This window comes from Diabrotica virgifera, chromosome 1 (genome assembly GCF_917563875.1).
Source record: "Diabrotica virgifera virgifera chromosome 1, PGI_DIABVI_V3a".
In the NCBI taxonomy this organism is placed as follows: Eukaryota; Metazoa; Arthropoda; class Insecta; order Coleoptera; family Chrysomelidae; genus Diabrotica; species Diabrotica virgifera.
This window is the reverse complement of record NC_065443.1, coordinates 215,870,175-215,888,801: the sequence shown is the minus strand read 5'-3', so window position 1 is coordinate 215,888,801 and position 18,627 is coordinate 215,870,175. Positions and strand designations below refer to the sequence as shown.

Genomic DNA, 18,627 nt, shown 5'->3' with positions numbered 1-18,627 from the left:
GTTGATGATATTAAAAGAGTAGCCGGAACGAATTGGAAATATGTTGCTCAGGATAGAGACCGATGGAAGGAGTTGGGAGAGGCCTATGTCCAAACGTGGACGATAGAAGGCTAAGAAGAAGAAGAAGAAGTTTATTATAATGTACAATTATTTATAAAATTAATCCATGGAGAACTATTAATTCTTATTATAAAAGAGCGAATAAACTAAATTATCATTGCAGTAATCATTAAAACCGCGCGGAAAAAACTAAATTCTCATTCTAGCAAAAGCGGTCAGGCGGGTTGAGGCAGTTGGACCGCGCGGACCTGCTTTGACTATGTTCGTGTACATTTAAAGACGTGCATTCTTTTTGAAAACGTTTAAAAGCGGGTCCCGCTAGCGTTGCCCGCTAGCGGAAACCGCCACCACTGTGTGCGCCGACTTATAGTAGATAGAGTTGAGGAATTCAAATTCCTCAAGCCTGGGATTCCCGCGATGCAAATAATAATTATTTAATTGCTAATGTCTATGCTGACTGGCGCTTTTAGAGGGTTTCGCTGTCCTTGGATTTCCCTAAACGGTCAGTTGAAAGCTTACAACAGTAGTCATCGAATGTCCAAAATCCGCTCAGAACATGTCATAACTTAAAAAATAAAGGAGCATTAAATTCGCGATTGGGGTACTACATAAGCACCTAATTAGCACTCAAATGTGAGATAGGCCAGCAACTGTATTGATGATTTTTTCAACGGCTTTAGTCCTGTCGCCAGGGGAGGTACAACGGCCTCCTTAATTCAGATGGACTTACCCAATTTTTTTTATCTATTTTGACCCGTAGAATACGAATTTTTTGGGTAACAGTTGATCCGGATGTCGATAAGATTGTTATAGATAAAGAACTTGAGGAATTACATAACAGCGATTGCTCGCAAAACAAAACATCTTTTTGTATTTTTTGGGTCATTTTAAGCAAAAAATATTCCTACAAGCTTTTTCGTAGAATGCATAGTTTTCGAGATAACCGCGGTTGAACTTTCAAAAAATCGAAAAATTGCAATATTTGAACCCGAATAACTTTTGATTAAAAAATAAAGTAGCAATTCTGCTTACCGCATTTGAAAGTTTAAGTCAAATTATATCGGTTTTGATTATTTGTATTGCTAAAAATTAATGTTTTTATTGTTAAACAAATCTATAAACACATAGTGTTTCCCGTGCCTAATACATGCGTTTTAACGCATGCTACGTAGAAATTGCCTCGCTTGCACTTGTAGCTACTCTACCTACTCGTTCGATTTTAAATGAGAAATCATTGAAAACATCACTCACATACTAGGTGTTTATAGCTTTGTTGAACAATAAAATAATAAATTTTTAGCAATGGAAATAATCAAAACTGATATAATTTGACTTAAACTTTCAAATGCGGTAAGCAGAATTGCTACTTTATTTTTTAATCAAAAGTTATTCGGGTTCAAAAATTACAATTTTTCGATTTTTTGAAAGTTCAACCGCGGTTATCTCGAAAACTATGCATTCTACGAAAAAACTTGTAGGAATATTTTTTGCATAAAATGACCCAAAAAATACAAAAAGATGTTTTGTTTTGCGAGAAATCGCTGTTATGCAATTCCTCAAGTTCTTTGTCTATAACAATCTTATCGACATCCGGATCAACTGTTACCCAAAAAATTCGTATTCTGCGGGTCAAAATATATAAAAAAAACTTGGGTAAGTCCATCTGAATTAAGGAGGCCGTTGTACCCCCCCTGGCGACAGGACTACTTGACTTTGTACTGACCTCGCATAAACTTGAATGCAGTACGCGCCAAACTTTGGAAAAAAAACTGAGCATGAAATTCGTTATTAGGGCACTTAATTAGCACCTAATTAGCACCTAAATTTAAGATAGGTATGTTTGGACTTTTCTGAGGTAGTACTCTAATGACTTCATATGTACCCGGCAGAACATGGCTTAAAGGAAAGAAAAAATGAAGCATTTAATTCGCGATTGGGGTACTAAATTAGCACCTAATTAGTACTTAATTATAAGCTTGGTCATTTTTCGATTTGACGTTTATTAAAGTTGTACTCTGCTGAGTACATATGCACCTGGCAGAACGCGTCATAATTTAAAAAAAAAGAAGCACTAAATTCGCGATTGGGGTACTAAATTAGCACCTAATTAGTGCTAAATTATAAGCTTGGTCACTTTTCGATTTGATGTTTTTTATGGTTGTGCTCTGCTGAGTTCATATGTACCTGGCAGAACATGTCATAACTTAAAAAATAAAGGAGCACTAAATTCGCGATTGGGGTACTACATAAGCACCTAATTAGCACTCAAATGTGAGATAGGCCAGCAACTCTATTGATGATGTTTTCAACGGCTTGACTTTGTACTGACCTCGCATGAACTTGAATGCAGTACGCGTCAAAATTTGGAAAAAAAAACTGAGCATGAAATTCGTTATTAGGGCACTTAATTAGCACCTAAATTTAAGATAGGTATGTTTGGATTTTTTTGATTTTTTAAGGTAGTACTCTAATGACTTCATATGTACAAGGCAGAACATGTCATAACTTAAAAAATAAAGGAGCACTAAATTCGCGACTGGGGTACTAAATTAGCACCTAATTAGTACTTAATTATAAGCTTGGTCACTTTTCGATTTGATGTTTTTTATGGTTGTGCTCTGCTGAGTTCATATGTACCTGGCAGAACACGTCATAATTTAAAAAAAAGGAGCACTAAATTCGCGATTGGGGTACTTAATTAGCACCTAATTAGCACCTAATTATGCACTTGGTCTGATTCCATTCTGCTAACCTTGCTCTGCTAGGTTCATGGACATTATTTTTTCGTAGCAACAAAGGGCATCTGAGGTAATATACTTGACGCAGGAAAATGATCAAAAATTATCAATTTAATTTAGATTTCTGTTTCTGTAGCTTTCTATTAGTCAGAATCTCCTATGAATGAAATAATCAAGCAAATCCGTCGTAACGAGTAAAATTACACTTTAAAACGGTCATTTATTGAGCTAAATCTAAATAATCTAATTGCACTGTCTCATATTATGTATTTATATAAATATGTAACAACCAATATTTTATAAAAATATTATTTCTATATAAAATACAAAAGTCACAGTACCAATTTTTCCGATATTAATTTTCCTAGAACTTAAAAGATAAATACTTAATCCGCTTAACCATGGGAGCGAACTAGGTTATGGTTTTCGGAGCGAACTAGTATGTAATTAAGAGGGTTTTTTGACCTTGGGAGCGAACTAGTGTGCTCCGGGATTTTTAATTTACATGAGTAATTAACTTTTTTCGTTAATGGTAAAGAAATCATCAAAATTTTCTTTGTATTTTTCTAATTTCTAACGATGAGAGAACCGTTATATTCAAGTATTAATTTGTCTTCGGTTATTTCTTACGACATTTTTTTATGGCCACTCTACAAATTTATCTGTACACATACCTTTCGTCTGTATGCAAGAGTGGCACAACTCATAGCTGAAAAAGTTTATACAACAAGTGATTATTTTGAATATCACGAATTGTATTAAATTTATTGTATTCATAGTATTAGGTTTGTTATCAAAAATGGTTTAGTTATATGACAGCTCCATTAATCAGCAAAGTGTATCAGCGTACTGAGCGTCTTCAGTGTACTGAAGAAAACTGGTTATGATTGACTAGTTAAAATCTTTTAACATTTACATGGATCCTAATACGTTAAAGCCTGATTTACATAATATTGTTAAGGCAACATTTAAAACCTTCGAAATAGATGAAACAAGGCCATTCAATTTGGTGATTATCTCCTTATTTCCCAAACTTAAATCCAATAAGTTTGTATGTGCATCTCTCAAACAATATGTAGCTATAACATATAAGATAGCGCCACGATGGTGACAAATATAACATAATATACGTTGGGTAGCTGAACATATAATGCGATGTTACTAATAATTAATCTCAGAGGGTTTTAGGTACTTTACAATGAAAATTACGATATTGGATCGATCCAAAGGTCGATCGGTAACTAAAAAAGTGCAAAAGCTAATATAATACTGTCTGTGTGTTCTATTTACATCTGCAAAACATTAAAATATAAATAGTCTGGGCAGATTATTGGAGAATAGGCCATTTTTGGGAAAATTTATTTACCAGCATGCTGGAATCGAATCTTATGATGCTATATATTAATAATATAGGTAAGTAAAGTCCGCAGATAGTGTGCTACTTTTTTCATAAACAAAATGGCGCCCCGAAACGTGTTTTTTTTTAAGTACATTTTAACTTTACGCCAAAAATACGCAAATAAAAATTTACCGTAATTAAATTCTGCATAGAGACATGTTTTTCCCGACTTACTTCGACGAAAATTTTCCTCGGAAAATGCGGGTTTTTCCAACAAAATCTTTAATTTTCAACTAAAATTTTAGGTAAGTAATTGTTTATCAATAATTAAAGAACTTGGTGACATAAAGCCCTTTTGTTATAGATTATATTTCCCGAACCCGATGGAAATTGAATGAACAGTTTAGCAACAATTAAATTGTTAATTAACAATTTACGTACGTTATAATAACCATAATAATTATGATACATAGGAATAACTATGACTTTTGTATAAAAAGGCACTATACACCTATCTACTGTACTTTACAGAATCGAAATTGGACTATTTAAGCGGCCTCGGGAATATATTAAATTATAAACAATTTTTTGTCTTATATACAAATAGAATATCTCGGCAACTGTTAAATTAAATTGAATTATGAAACGGTATTAGAAAGATCGCGGCAGTACGTTTCTTTTAAAAGACGTTTAATTGTGATGAGTGGTTCCTGAGATACAACCGGTCAAAGTTGCTTTTGTTTTGTTATAATAAATTAATTTATTTATAAGAAAATAAACCTACATATTTTTCCAGTTGTAGACTTTTTTTTAGAAAAACTTACCACAAGTGTACCTTTTAGCGTTTACAATACAAATACTCTTATTTGAAAGCTGTATAGATAATTATTTAAACAATCTTTGTTTAAGCAAATTAGAAATTTTTGTTATAATAAACAAATTAATTTATTATAACAAAACAAACGCAACTTTGACATTTAATAATGCGTTAGTTAGGTGGCTCTATCGAGTTACTTAAGAACAAAAAAAATGAAGAAAATTGCTCCATGGGAAGCCGAGAAAATGCATTTTATAACTTTGAGATTCTATTTTCTTCAACCTAATTTTTGATTGGAATTTTGGTATTTTTGGTATTTTTCACTCGTAATACCTATAGTTTTTATTATTATAATATATGTTGAGTCTCTTGAAGATATGAAAATTTGTGTGGAGAAAGAGGTCCGAAATAAAAAGGTGATGGTTCGAAAATTACCATCCGGTTGTATATATCTTCGCCGTATATGCCGGTCAACTTTGACCGGTTGTATCTCAGGAACCACTTATCACAATTAAACGTTTTTTCTTTTAAAAGAAGCGTCTTGCCGCTAAAAGAATACCGTTTTCATAATTTAATTTAATAGTTGCCGAGATATTCTATTTGTTTATAAACCAAAAAATTTTTTATAATTTGTAAATATTCCTGAGGCCGCTTAAATAGTCCAATTTCAATACTGTAAAGTACGTTAGATAGGTATAGTACTTTTTTATACAAAAATCGTAGTTATTCCTATGTGTCATAATTATTATGGTAATTATAGCGACGGTAAATTGTTAATTAACAATTTAATTGTTGCTAAACTCATCATCATCATGATGAGTTTAGCAACAATTAAATTGTTAATTAACAATTTACCGTCGCTATAATTACCATAATAATTATGACACATAGGAATAACTACGATTTTTGTATAAAAAAGTACTATACCTATCTAACGTACTTTACAGTATTGAAATTGGAGTATTTAATTGTTGCTAAACTGTTCATTCAATTTCCATCGGCTTCTGGAAATATAATCTATACCAAAAGGGCTTGTATGTCACTAAGTTATTTAATTATTGATAAATAATTACTTATCTAAAATTTTAGTTGAAGATCTTGTTGGAAAACCCGCATTTTCCGAGGAAAATTTTCTTCGAAGTAAATCGGGAAAAACATGTCTCTGCAGAATTTAATTACGGTGAATTTTTGTTTGAGTGTTTTCGGTGTAAAGTTAAAATCTTTCGAGTTATAGAGCAATAATTGAAAAAAAAACGATTTGGGGGCGCCATTTTGTTTATAAAAAAGTAGCACATTATCTGCGGACTTTGCATACCTATATTATTAATATATACAATCATAAAATTCGATTCGAGCAATAAAATAGCTGGTAAATAACTTTTCCTTGTATTTTGCTAACTTGCCCAGAGTAAAACAAAACATTCGGACCACACAATTATTAGAGCAGTGGACCATGTACATGTAGGTACCGGGCTCTCGGAATGCCATGTGTGGGTGGGTGACAATACGCATCTCACAGCAACCCTCCAGAGGCGCAGTGTAAGGGTTTGGTTTGTTACATAGCATATTTTATCATTAGCAATGTTAAACAGTTATGTGATAACTTTTTTTGATGAGTTTGATGCTGATGAACGGAAAAACCGTTTTGATCAAGCAAAATTCTGTATATTATTATACTACAGAATTAATTAGTGATTTATTTAAGAAGTTATCAACTTTGATTTTCTCACAAATTTTTCGTACATGAACTGGAACTTTCGGAATTTTAGTTTTGTTTAACAGAAAACTCTACCCATAAAACAATTAGGGGAAAGGAGGGTAAGATGGAAGGATAGGGCAAGATGAAAATTACCTATAAAACCTGAACTGCGCAATGAAGCGCCCGGATCCACACTCACACAGATGCAGGCGAACCTCTTCCATTTACAAACGACGGCTCAATCAGTTCAGGTCAGCTAATGAGTGTACACGCTTCCTTCTTATTTTCGCAGTTAAATATTACGCAATTATTGAATTTTTGTGATACGATTATTTAAACAAGGTGTATAATATTATTATTATGCATTTATACAAAGTATCTATTAGGTACAGGTTATCTGAATTGATATTTAAATAAGAGAAATAATAAAGCATTTTTAAAATATTGATATTATTATTGGAAAGGGGCATATGGGCAAGATGGAAAATTGCAACTTAGGGCAAGTTGGAAGATAATAATTAGGCAAAAATAAAAGCAAGGAAATAGGAACCTGCGAGAATAAAAGAAAAGGTAAAGGAAAAGGGACAAAAACAGAAAAAGTTAAAAATATTGTACAACATTTAGAACAGTCTTCACAAAATGATGTGTTCTGTGTATGTAGTGAACTTTATGTGGAACCGCCCACAGAGGACTGGGTACAATGTCCTGTATGTAATGGTTGGGCACATGAATTGTGTACCGACACAGAATATGGCAGTTTTATGTGTGTAAACTGTAAAATGTAGTGCTTTCCTCTACATTCCATCTTGCCCGAACAAGCTTTCCATCCTGCCCTCAGGGTAAGGGCAAGATGGAATTTTTGACATTATTTTTTAATTACTCATAAAAAAAATTCTACTTATTATTAATAATATTTAATGACTGACTTTTGTAACTGTATAAGGTCTCTTTCAAGAATGATTAAAATGAAAGTTTTGTATTACGTTGTTTTATTTTTTTACACATCATAAAGTTAAACCTTCCATCTTGCCCTCCCTTCCCCTAACCGTATTTCGAGAAAAAGATTACTTTTAAATTAAATTATAAATATACTTCCTAAAAGTTCGATTTTGGTTTCTATGACTCAACCAATGAATGTTACCTATTTAACAATGATATTGGATTTCCCCAAAAGATAATATTTAAAATGTATCTAGAGATTAACAGGTAAATTTGACCCAAATTTTTGTAATAAAATAGCCAAATAACGATATTTTAGGATAAATAATCAACATAGCATAGTATAAAACAAATGTTTAATTTGTTTTAAGTCCTGTGCTATCATGTCCAATGCGCGATTCACAAAAATAAATTGCATTTCTTTTTGCGAATGCTTTCTCTCTAATACAGACCCTTGATTTGAGCAGCGTGTTGATGTATCTCATCATTATGTGTACTGATATTGTAATTATTATAAATATTTTCTGGAAATTAACTCAAATGTAATTAGATATTTTATATGCGTGCATCTCGTGACGAAACATATTTATAATTATGTTTTGTCATTAATTATGGTTAAAATCTAAAGTGTCACATGAAAATTGCTTCAGAATCATGATTTAAATTTGTGTGTACTAAATGTATGTAGATCCTATATTAGGTCCTTAAGCATTATATTAATATTTTGTAAATTCGAATTCAAACTAGATATCTGAGAAGTAAATTCACTTACCCCCTCCCTGCATCATTTTGTAAAACTTGGATTCTATGTGTAGTTGAGGATGCCTCGTTTTTATACATTCTAATTTAATTGCTACTTCCTCTCCAGTTGATATATTAGTTCCTGTAAAAAAATAATAAAAATTACATATACCTACCTATGTATTTAAGATGACATACCAAGAAGCCGCATTTCCATTTATAGAATCAGCGGTTACAGTTTATCTCAAACCCTTTTTTTCAGTGCGTCATTAATTTTGACGTCATATAAGATTTTAAAGAATGTCGCGAATCACTGCCTGACATTTTAATTAAATCTGACAGTTGTCAGAATATTTATATTTATAAAAATATTAATATTTATACAGGGTGTTTGGTAAAGAATAGGCCATAGCTTAACCTCAGGTTCCTGAGGTTAAAATAGGCCGATTTAAGCTAATTTACCTTAGTACAAAGTTTATAATAACCGAGATACAGGGTGTCAAAGTTAAACTTTTTTTATTTATTATTGAATATTTCCTGACAGGTATGAGATAACAACATGAAATTTGGTATGTGGGGGTTTTTTGGGTCGAGAAAACTAAATTCCCTACCAAAAATTATGTATTGCCCAGAGGGCGCCACATACGCCTTTCAGCACTCATTTATTACATTAATTTTTCTTATCCCTCACTCTGTATAATTTTGACATTAAAATTTTTATTCTACTATTAGTTTTACTTAAAAAAGGTATACTTCTTTCATCTCCGTAAACTCAACCGTTTTCGAGATAAACGCATTTTAAATCTGCGACACACCATCATTTTTAGCATAATATCATTGTAGTTAAACCCGAAAAATAACTTAAAACCATAATAATTGTGCCAGTTCTCAAATTTATGTCATTGCATCGTAAATTCCATGTGAAGAAATTTGCGATACATTTTTGGATAATTTTATGGTTTTAAGTTATTTTTCGGGTGTAACTACAATGATATTATGCTAAAAATGATGGTGTATCTCAGATTTAAAATGCGTTTATCTCATGCTTATTTTTTAAGTAAAACTAATAGGAGATTAAAAATTTTAATGTCAAAATTATACTGAGTGAGGATAAAAAAAATTGAACGTAATAAATGAGTGCTGAAAGGCGTATGTGGCGCCCTCTGGACAATACATAATTTTTGGTAGGGAATTTAGTTTTCTCGACCCAAAAAACCCCCACATACTAAATTTCATGTCGTTATCTCATACCTGTCAGGAAATATTCACTAATAAATAAAAAAAAAGTTTAACTTTGACACCCTGTATCTCGGTTATTATAAACTTTGTACTAAGGTAAGTTAGCTTAAATCGGCCTATTTTAACCTCAGGAACCTGAGGTTAAGCTATGGCCCATTCTTTACCAAACACCCTGTATGTATAAATATTTGCCAGAATATTAATAATTAAAATAAATGGTGTTTGTTTTGGTTGGATCAGAGAGAGCAGCATATGTGCCTCCTGATGAGAGACTAATAAGTTCCGAAACCGGTAGAGGTGCTTGCTGCACTCTCTGATTGGACTAGAGTATGGTTCGGCTGTATTTTCGTTTTGCAACGAAATTGAAAATGGTTATTCATTTTTAATTAAAATAAACTTACGTGCATAGAAATCGGCCCACTCAAAAATTTGATTATTTTTGATGTCTCGTATTTCCTAAACCTGTTGGCTGATTCATTCGCTTATGTTGGATAATAAAAAGTTAGGTACTTTAATAACTAGACATGTTCTTCATCAATACACGGTGTTTCTAAATAAGTGGGACAAACTTTAAGGGGTAATTCTGCATGAAAAAATAATGACAGTTTGCTTTATAAACCTATGTTTGCAAATGTTTTGTTTCCGAGATACGGGATATTGAATTTTTTCTTACAAACTGACGATTTATTTACTGCTCTAAAACCAGTTGAGATATGCAAACGAAAGGTCTCTTTTAAGAGATACTTATTCAGGATATTTTGACACAAAATTAAGAATTTTATATTCACCATTATAGCGTGCATACGGGTAATATAATCGGTCATATTACCCGTATGCGCGCTAATGGTGAATATAAAATTCTTAATTTTATGTCAAAAAATCGGCAATAACTATCTCTTAAAACCTACCAAATTTCATTTGCATATCTCAACTAGTTTTAGAGCAATAAATAAATCGTCAGTTTGTAAGAAAAAATTCAACATCCCGTATCTCGAAAACGAAGCATTTGCGAACATATGTTTATAAAGCAAACTGTCATTATTTTTTCATGCAGAATTACCCCTTAAAGTTTGTCTCACTTATTTAGAAACACCGCGTATTGATGAAGAACATGTCTAGTTGTTAAAGTACCTAACTTTTTTATTATCCAACATAAGCGAATGACTCAAAAAGCAAAATGTTAAGAAAGCCTAAGGCTACAGTTGAGTTTTAATTTCAATATTTTATTACGCTAGAATATTCCACAGGGTTTTTCAAACTTTGAGGAAAAAACACACTATCATTGTTACACCCGGTATACAATGACACTTACATGTTTAGCAACAATATTATTACAGCGATATTGTTAAAGAACCAGGCTATAACAAATTGAAAAAATCACTTAAATCGGCCAACAAGTTTAGGAAATAAGAGGCATCAAAAATAACCAAATTTTTAAGTGGGCCGATTTCTATGCACGTAAGTTTATTTTAAGGAAACAATAAATAAATTACATTTTCACCCTACAATTTCTGAATATACCAACGACATAAAATCTTTATATTTACGTAGTTGACAAGTTTCTAACCTAGAATTACAATTGTCATTTTATCCGTTAACATTGTGAAAGTACTGTCACGATAGATTACTTTTGTTTCAAATTATCTTGAACCGCATCATGGATTGATTATCTATTTAGAATATTGTAATTGTCAACTAATTATACATATATAAGTATAAGTCGCTTTAATATGGAAATACCCTTCAATGAATAAATAATTTTCGAAGTTCTATGTATAATAATCACGGACGTACGTTTTTTTCTGTCACTTCGAGCTTAATGCTTTTGAGCGAATTCGAGAAACATGACGCACTGAACACAGGGTTTGGGATAAACTGTACCTGATGAAAATTTATGTTCAATAAAATAAAACATAAAGCCGCATTACTCAAACGGAAGAACAGCATGGGTTCGACACCTAACATCCGCAAATATATCTATATATTTTTAAAATATATAGCCTGAATAAAATTAATGCCTTGGGTAAAAGCACTGGCCCTGTTACTTTCCTTGTATACCGTAGGCCCAAGAAATAGCAGACTACCCTGCTATAGTCCCAAACTGCACTACTGGTATAAAGAAACCTAAATTGGTGACTTATCTTGTTTCAGTGGAACATCAGCTTCCTCAGAAGAAAAGTAGTTTTAAGCACAAAATTATAATTCTCTTTACATTTATCACTATGGAGGGTGGGCTTCCACAATTTCTTCACCAGGTTTACCATCTTGGGTCACACCAATATATATCCCCTTTAAGCGTCGTTTAAACACAACGATAAGTCACAGCAACTAGTTGTGATGACAAGTTGAAACGCTGTTTAGACGCTGCGATTCAATGCGATACCACCTTCAACCCAACTCCAACTTTGATAAGTTGTGCGATGCACCGTTTACACACAATGATAAGTTGCAACAACTCGATTGACCTTGATAAGTTGTTTGATTTATCGCTGTGTTTAAACGACCCTTTACTGACGTGTCCTGCCTAAACCTCTCCCACTAGGTCTTTGGTATTCCTCTCCTATTTATTCCAGGAACTGACAAATCAGCAATAATTATTTGTATTGGGTGATTAGCATTTTGACGTTAACAGGTATCTTTCACACCTAGTTTTTATGCTTTGTACTTTTCGCTTCGTCTCTGGAATGCAAGCCATCATCATCATCATCAGTAGCTCGACAACCCTTTTTGGGTCCTGGCTTGTTCTAGGATTTTCCGCCATTCTGTTCTGTTCCTTGCTTTGTTCTTCCAGTGGGTAATCACAAGTGTTTTCAGATCTTGTTCCACTTGTTCCATGTATCTAAGTTTGGGTCTTCCCTTTGACCTTCTCCCTACTGGTGTTTGCTTCACTATGTGTTTTGGTGTTTCGGTCTCCAACATTCGTTCAACGTGGCCCATCCAGCGCAGACGTCCGATGTTTATGGATGTTATGACGTCGGGTTCGTTGTATGCTGCGTATAGTTCAAAATTATATCTTCTGCGCCATACGTCATTTTCTTTCACCCCCTTATATATGTGTCTAAGGATTTTCCGTTCAAACGTACCTAATAAGTTCTCATCGCTTTTCGTCGGTGTCCATGTCTCTGATCCATATATATATATATATATAAGGACCGGTTTTATCAGGGTTTTGTATATTTTGCATTTGGTTTTTCTCGTGATGTTGTTAGATCTTAGATGTTTAATGAGTCCATTATATGTTTTATTAGCACTATGTATTCTTCTCTTAACTTCTTCGCTGCCATTGTTCTCTGCGGTAACTAGTGAACCTAGATATGTAAAAAATTTTACGCTTTCGATGTTATAGTCTCCTATTGTAAGATTCTGTAGGTTTCTTTGGCCTGTCGATTTGCTGGCCTTCATGTACATATTTGATTTTTATTTCATTAATATTTAGGCCACTGTTTTGTGCCGCTCTTTCTATAGCATTAAATGCTTCTATCATTTCTCTTTTGCTTCTAGCTATGATATCAACATCATCTGCAAATGCCAATATTTGTACACCTTTTGTTATTATTGTTCCTCTGGTGTTGAATTTTGACTCTAATTATTTTCTCTAATGTGATGTTGAATAGAATATAGGATAGGGCATCTCCCTGTCGTAGGCCCGTTCTAACATGGATTGTATCTGTTAGTGCGTTTTGAATTCGAACCCTGCTTTGTACTTTAAGTGTTTCTTTTACTGTATCAATGAGATGAGTTGGAATATTAAACTCTTTCAAGGCGTTGATGGGAAATTCTCGATGGATACTATCATAGCCACTCTCAAAGTCAATGATGAGATGATGTGTTTCTATATTAAATTCACTAGTCTTTTCCAAGATTTGTCTCAAAACGAAGATCTGATCTTTTAAGAGCAAGCAATACATACCCTCCTTTTAAGAGCATATACGAACTCCATACCCGTACGACTCGATCCAGATCTTTCTAACCTGTCATATTCTCCTCCCTGAAATAGTCCTCACACGGAAATCCGAATTTCTTGTGTCCTTACGGAATATTTTACCTCAGGAGTTGCCACCAATTCAGTATATTTTTTTGATATTTTACAGATCTATTAGCATGATGTCCAGCATGATTTGTCCAACACACTAATGAAAACAAAGTACAGTATTCCATCTACTGTACAGATCGGGTCCCTACTGTAGGTACTGCTCTGTAAGCCAAATTATTATTCCTCATATCCCGCCGCTAGGAGACACTCACTTTATATGAAATACCAACATAATTTTAAACATACATAGTTTAAAATTACATTTCTTATTAATACTTTATTGTTATGTTTCTACCTTAAGGTGACTTTAAGTCTGTGAAAAGTAAAAACTGCATTGCTTATGGATAAAAAAGATCAAGGCAGGTTTTGTTTATATTTGATTCAGAGTTGGACCACCATCTCCATATAGCTATTTCAGCATCCTTATGCGTCATCGGTGAAGCTCAGAAGTCTCAACTCTGAAGGAAATACAAACAAATCTGCCAATTTAAGGCAAACCATTTATTGCTTATCTTTTATGTTATATTAAACCACATTTCTGAAACATCACATTATAATATTTTTTAATTAATTTATTTCCAGAGAAAATTACTTTAACAAACTCTTAAGAAATATTCCAGGCTATTTATGTATTTTTATTGGCTATAAATAATAAAACAAGATAAGAAACTCTTTTTTTAACAAGAGAATTGAAATAATAAACCAATGTTTTGAAAATTTCATTAATACTATCATTGAATAATATTTTCTTTGTTTACATAGTGATTAAAAAGAAAGTCCCTAAATGATTTATCTTTTCATTTGTAATTAAGTAATGGAATATTGATGTTGATGAAGTGAATAAAAAATTATTAAAAAAAAAATACAAAAATAATTATTTATTAGTAGAATTGTTTATTATATTAGTATTAGTTTTAGGATAAGATACGAAAAAATGACTAATAAAATAAAAAATAGTAAAATTGGCGAATGGATTTAGTGTCCGCAGTCATATAAATCCAAACAAACAACAACAAGTGAATCAAAAATTATTTATTTTTGATAATGATTTGACCCTATGCACATGTCATTACCAATTCCTGAAGGTTTATTTAATTAATATACAAAACAGTTTTGAGACCAACTGTCCTGCTGCTGAAACCTGGATGATGTGAATGAGATGTGTCAAGGACAAATAAACAACTGTACAAACTCCTCAAAGAACCTGAAATAAATATGTAAAGTTGTAAGAACACGAAGATTGCAATAGCTATGACATTCTGGTAAAATGTAATACACATAAAAGATACTGCATGAAAGAAACTGATCCAAAACAGAGACAATCTAGAACAAGAACAAGATAATAAGACGGTTATGGATGATATAAAAAAGGCAAATTAGAAAAGAAATGTCTTTCATTTAAAGAAATGTCTGACTGAGTTGGTTTGTGTTTTCGGCAGATAGTGAAGCACCATATCAGTCAACAATTTTAGTCTTAGCAACTAGATTAGTCCAAGCGACTTCTCAAGAGCTGTTCCGAGAGCAGTATCAAAAACGGCGCTCACTTAGGAAAACGTCAAAGCTTTGCTTGAGCATATTTTCGAAGATCGACATGTGATCATCATCATTTTAACAGATGTGTTGTGTTGTGGTTCATGATTGAGCGTCAGCTGCTCGGACAGTTTGATTATTGAGCTTTCTTCATTGCTCGTGATCGACTGTAATAATAATTATGTGCCGCCTCAGTATAGTGTTTGTTTTGACACTTTTTTTAAATCTACCGCATTGGCGCTGACTCTAAGGCGTTGTTTACACCAACAACCACTCCATTTTGTGATCATTTCAAAGGATATGACCAAAAACCTTTAAGATTTTAAAGTAAACTGTACTATAATTGAAAGACGTGGCTTGATTGGCTTTAATTGCATCTAAAACCGAGACATTCGTGCGGCAAGCCATCCATGGAATTTGAAGTAATCGTCTTCATGTCCATATTTCAAAAGTGTCTATGCGTCTTCTATCCGATTCTGGGACTGTCTAAGTCCCGCGTGCATAGTAAAATATGGAAAAGACCAAGAGTTTCTCCTTGTTTGTTATGGTAATAATGTGACGATCACGCCAGACCCCGTTATTTGAGTCATTGCCGCTTTTGCAAGCTGCGTGTGCCTTTGAATTTCATCTTACTCGCAACTCCCTGTGTTGTTAACCAGAGCTCCAAAGTATATCAAAGTGGAGACTACCTCGCATCATATGTGATAATTCGGGTCTCAGGAAAATGTTGGCAGTCAATAACCATATTTTGGTTTCGTTATAGTTTAGTTAACCATAAAGCTTATGGTCCAAGTTGAGCACTTTCTACCTTGATGTTTTTTTCTCGAGAAGAGGCTCGAAGTGTAGTATCCTCCTGAAACACAAGTGAGATATCTTGACACCGTCTAGATTTACTCAACATGTAACATATCGGAAATATAGACATCATTGGGGTTTCAAAAACTTCAATTTCAAAAAATTTAACTAAGAGAATTGTGTGTTAAAAACTTAGTTACCTGCTGTATACCTCATCAATACTGTTAAACGAAGAACAGAGGCATCTAGACTAAATTGGTGTCAAAGTTCTAGGTTTACTCATATGACACAGAAATAAGACACCAACAAGTCTGTGGGTTGTTCAAAGTTGAAGAAAAGCCGACAAATGTCACTCGTTCTTGAAGTGTCTCCAAAAAGATGATCGCGACATTTGTCTTGGAAGCAGGTCATGTAGCCACTATACTTCAATGTCTAGAGGATCAAATAACTACTACTGCTGATTGGTATACAACTATTTGTTTGCCACAATTAAACACTGAACTTGGAAAAATCAACCACAAAAACTAATCATTCTCCACTCAGTTTGTTAGTCTACTCACAGTAAAATATTGCAAAACCTCGTAAGTTTAAAGAACGGCTTAGATTGACATGAAATTTAGCATACACATAGTTAACATGTCAAAGAAAAATAGTGATATTGTGGTGTTGTGTGATTTTGCCCTGGGGGTGAGTTTCATCCCTTCTCAGGGGTGAAAAAATATATGTTCAAAATAAGTCTGGAAATGGATAAACTGACTAATTCTAAGCAACTTTTGTTCTATAGCTTTTTCACTAAGTCAGTACTTTTTGAGTTACATATTTGCGAGTGAATATGTTCATTTTTCAACAAAAAAACACGACAGTTTTTCGCAAATAACTCAAAAAGTAAGTTCCTATTTTATCGAAAAAATCATAGCAAAAATATACATATTATACATATTCTACAGTTGAAGCAGAGTTGTAGCTAATAAAAAATAGGTTCATATTAGTCAAATTCCAAATCGAATATTTCAACGTTAAATAACCAAAAATGTAAGCAATTTTTAGGAAACATTCATTACAACTTTTTTAAGGTGTTTAAAAATGTGCTTTGTTTTTATTTATTTTTTATAATCATCAAAATCATCAAAAACATCAAAATTAAGCAAGTTACGCCCAAAATACATGGTCCCCTTTTTGTTTAGTAAAAAAAATCGTGAAAATCACCCCCTAATTAGCATCCCAAATGAAATTAATCGTTACCGCTTCACAAGTAGCTTTAGACACAAGGTGTCGGTGTATGTATTGTTTATATTATGCTCTGTAAGTTTCATCGGTAGAGAGTGCTTATTTTTGACAGGGTTGTAGTTGAAAGGACCTGAACAAGTCACTAATCACGAGTGTATGAAAATTTTGAACAGCCAATTTCTGTCTTACAGAAAAACAAAAAAATCAAAAATATTCAATAAAACAAAACAAGCATGTTTTTACTCTGAGGTTTTTGTATCACTAATAATTTTTAAGTTATTTTGACAAAAACCATTTTTTCAAAAGTAAAAAATTTTATTTTAAAATCAATTTTTTTTTAAAATAAACACTTTGAACCGATGAACCTTACAAATCATACAAGCAATACATAAGTAAAGTAACTTGTGAAGTGGTCTCATTTTGATGCTCATTAGGGGGGTGATTTTCACGATTTTTTTTACAAAAAAAAGGGACAAACTTCATTTTGAGCATAACTTGCTTACATTTGATGCTAGAAACTTTTTTAAAAAACAAAATTTAAGCTTTTAAACACTTGAAAAAAGTTGCAATGAGTTTTCCTCAAAAAATGCATCAGTTTTTTATTATTTCACGTTGAATTTGGAATTTGACGAATATGAACTTATTTTTCATTAGCCACAACTCTGCTTCTACGGAGTCCAGAGACCTCATACGTATACCAGTTTTTTCACTTTTTTATAAGCTACATATATATTTTTGCTAAGAATGTTTATTTCGATAAAATTCTTGATTTTTTAGTTTTTTGCGAAAAACCATCTAAAAACGTGTTTTTTTGTTGAAAAATGAACTTAGCAATTCGAGCAAATAACTCAAAAAGTATTGACATAGTGAAAAAACGCTATAGAACAAAAGTTGCTTAGAATTAGTCAGTTTATCCACTTCCGGACTTATTTTGAACATAGGTATATTTTTCACTCCCTGGGCAAAATAACACATCAGCACAATATCACTTTTTTCTTTGACATCTTAGCTATGTGTATGCCAAATTGCATGTCAATCCAAGCGGTTGTTTAAAATTTGGAGCAAAAACTTGTGAGTGGGTAAAGGGACTATACTTAATGATTTTTTTACTTTTACAAGAATCACGGACGAACTTAAAGGTGGCAGGTTCAGTTGTCAAAAGATGCAGTCAATGTATTTAAAAACTAAATTTTTACTTAAAAAAAAACCCAAGTGCTTAAAAAAATAATATATATAATCTTTAGACCCTTCTACCCTCTCGGGTATAGGGGAGACGGTCCCGGACTGAGAAGTTTCGCCGTCGCCGTTTCGCCGTCGCCGTTTCGCCGTCGCCATTTCGCCGTCGAGCCACTTCGCCGTCGAAACAGTTCGCCGTCGGCCGTTTCGCCGTCGCCATCCCGGCATTGGTTAAGTTTACAAGAACGTGATAGTGATAACATACTAACTTTTTTTATACTAAATGTCACAAGA

At 32.9% G+C, this 18,627-nt stretch overlaps 1 protein-coding gene across 3 annotated transcripts in view; it reads right to left on the bottom strand.

Moving 5' to 3' along the window:
- The window catches only part of LOC114326414 (casein kinase I), a 230,179-nt gene that overhangs the window by 184,386 nt on the left and 27,166 nt on the right, over positions 1-18,627 (bottom strand). For all 3 annotated transcript variants that reach the window (XM_028274774.2, XM_028274776.2, XM_028274779.2), the window contains exon 2: positions 8,365-8,475. In XM_028274774.2, coding sequence (XP_028130575.1) covers positions 8,365-8,475 — 111 coding nt within the window. The remainder of the gene's footprint in view (positions 1-8,364; positions 8,476-18,627) is intronic.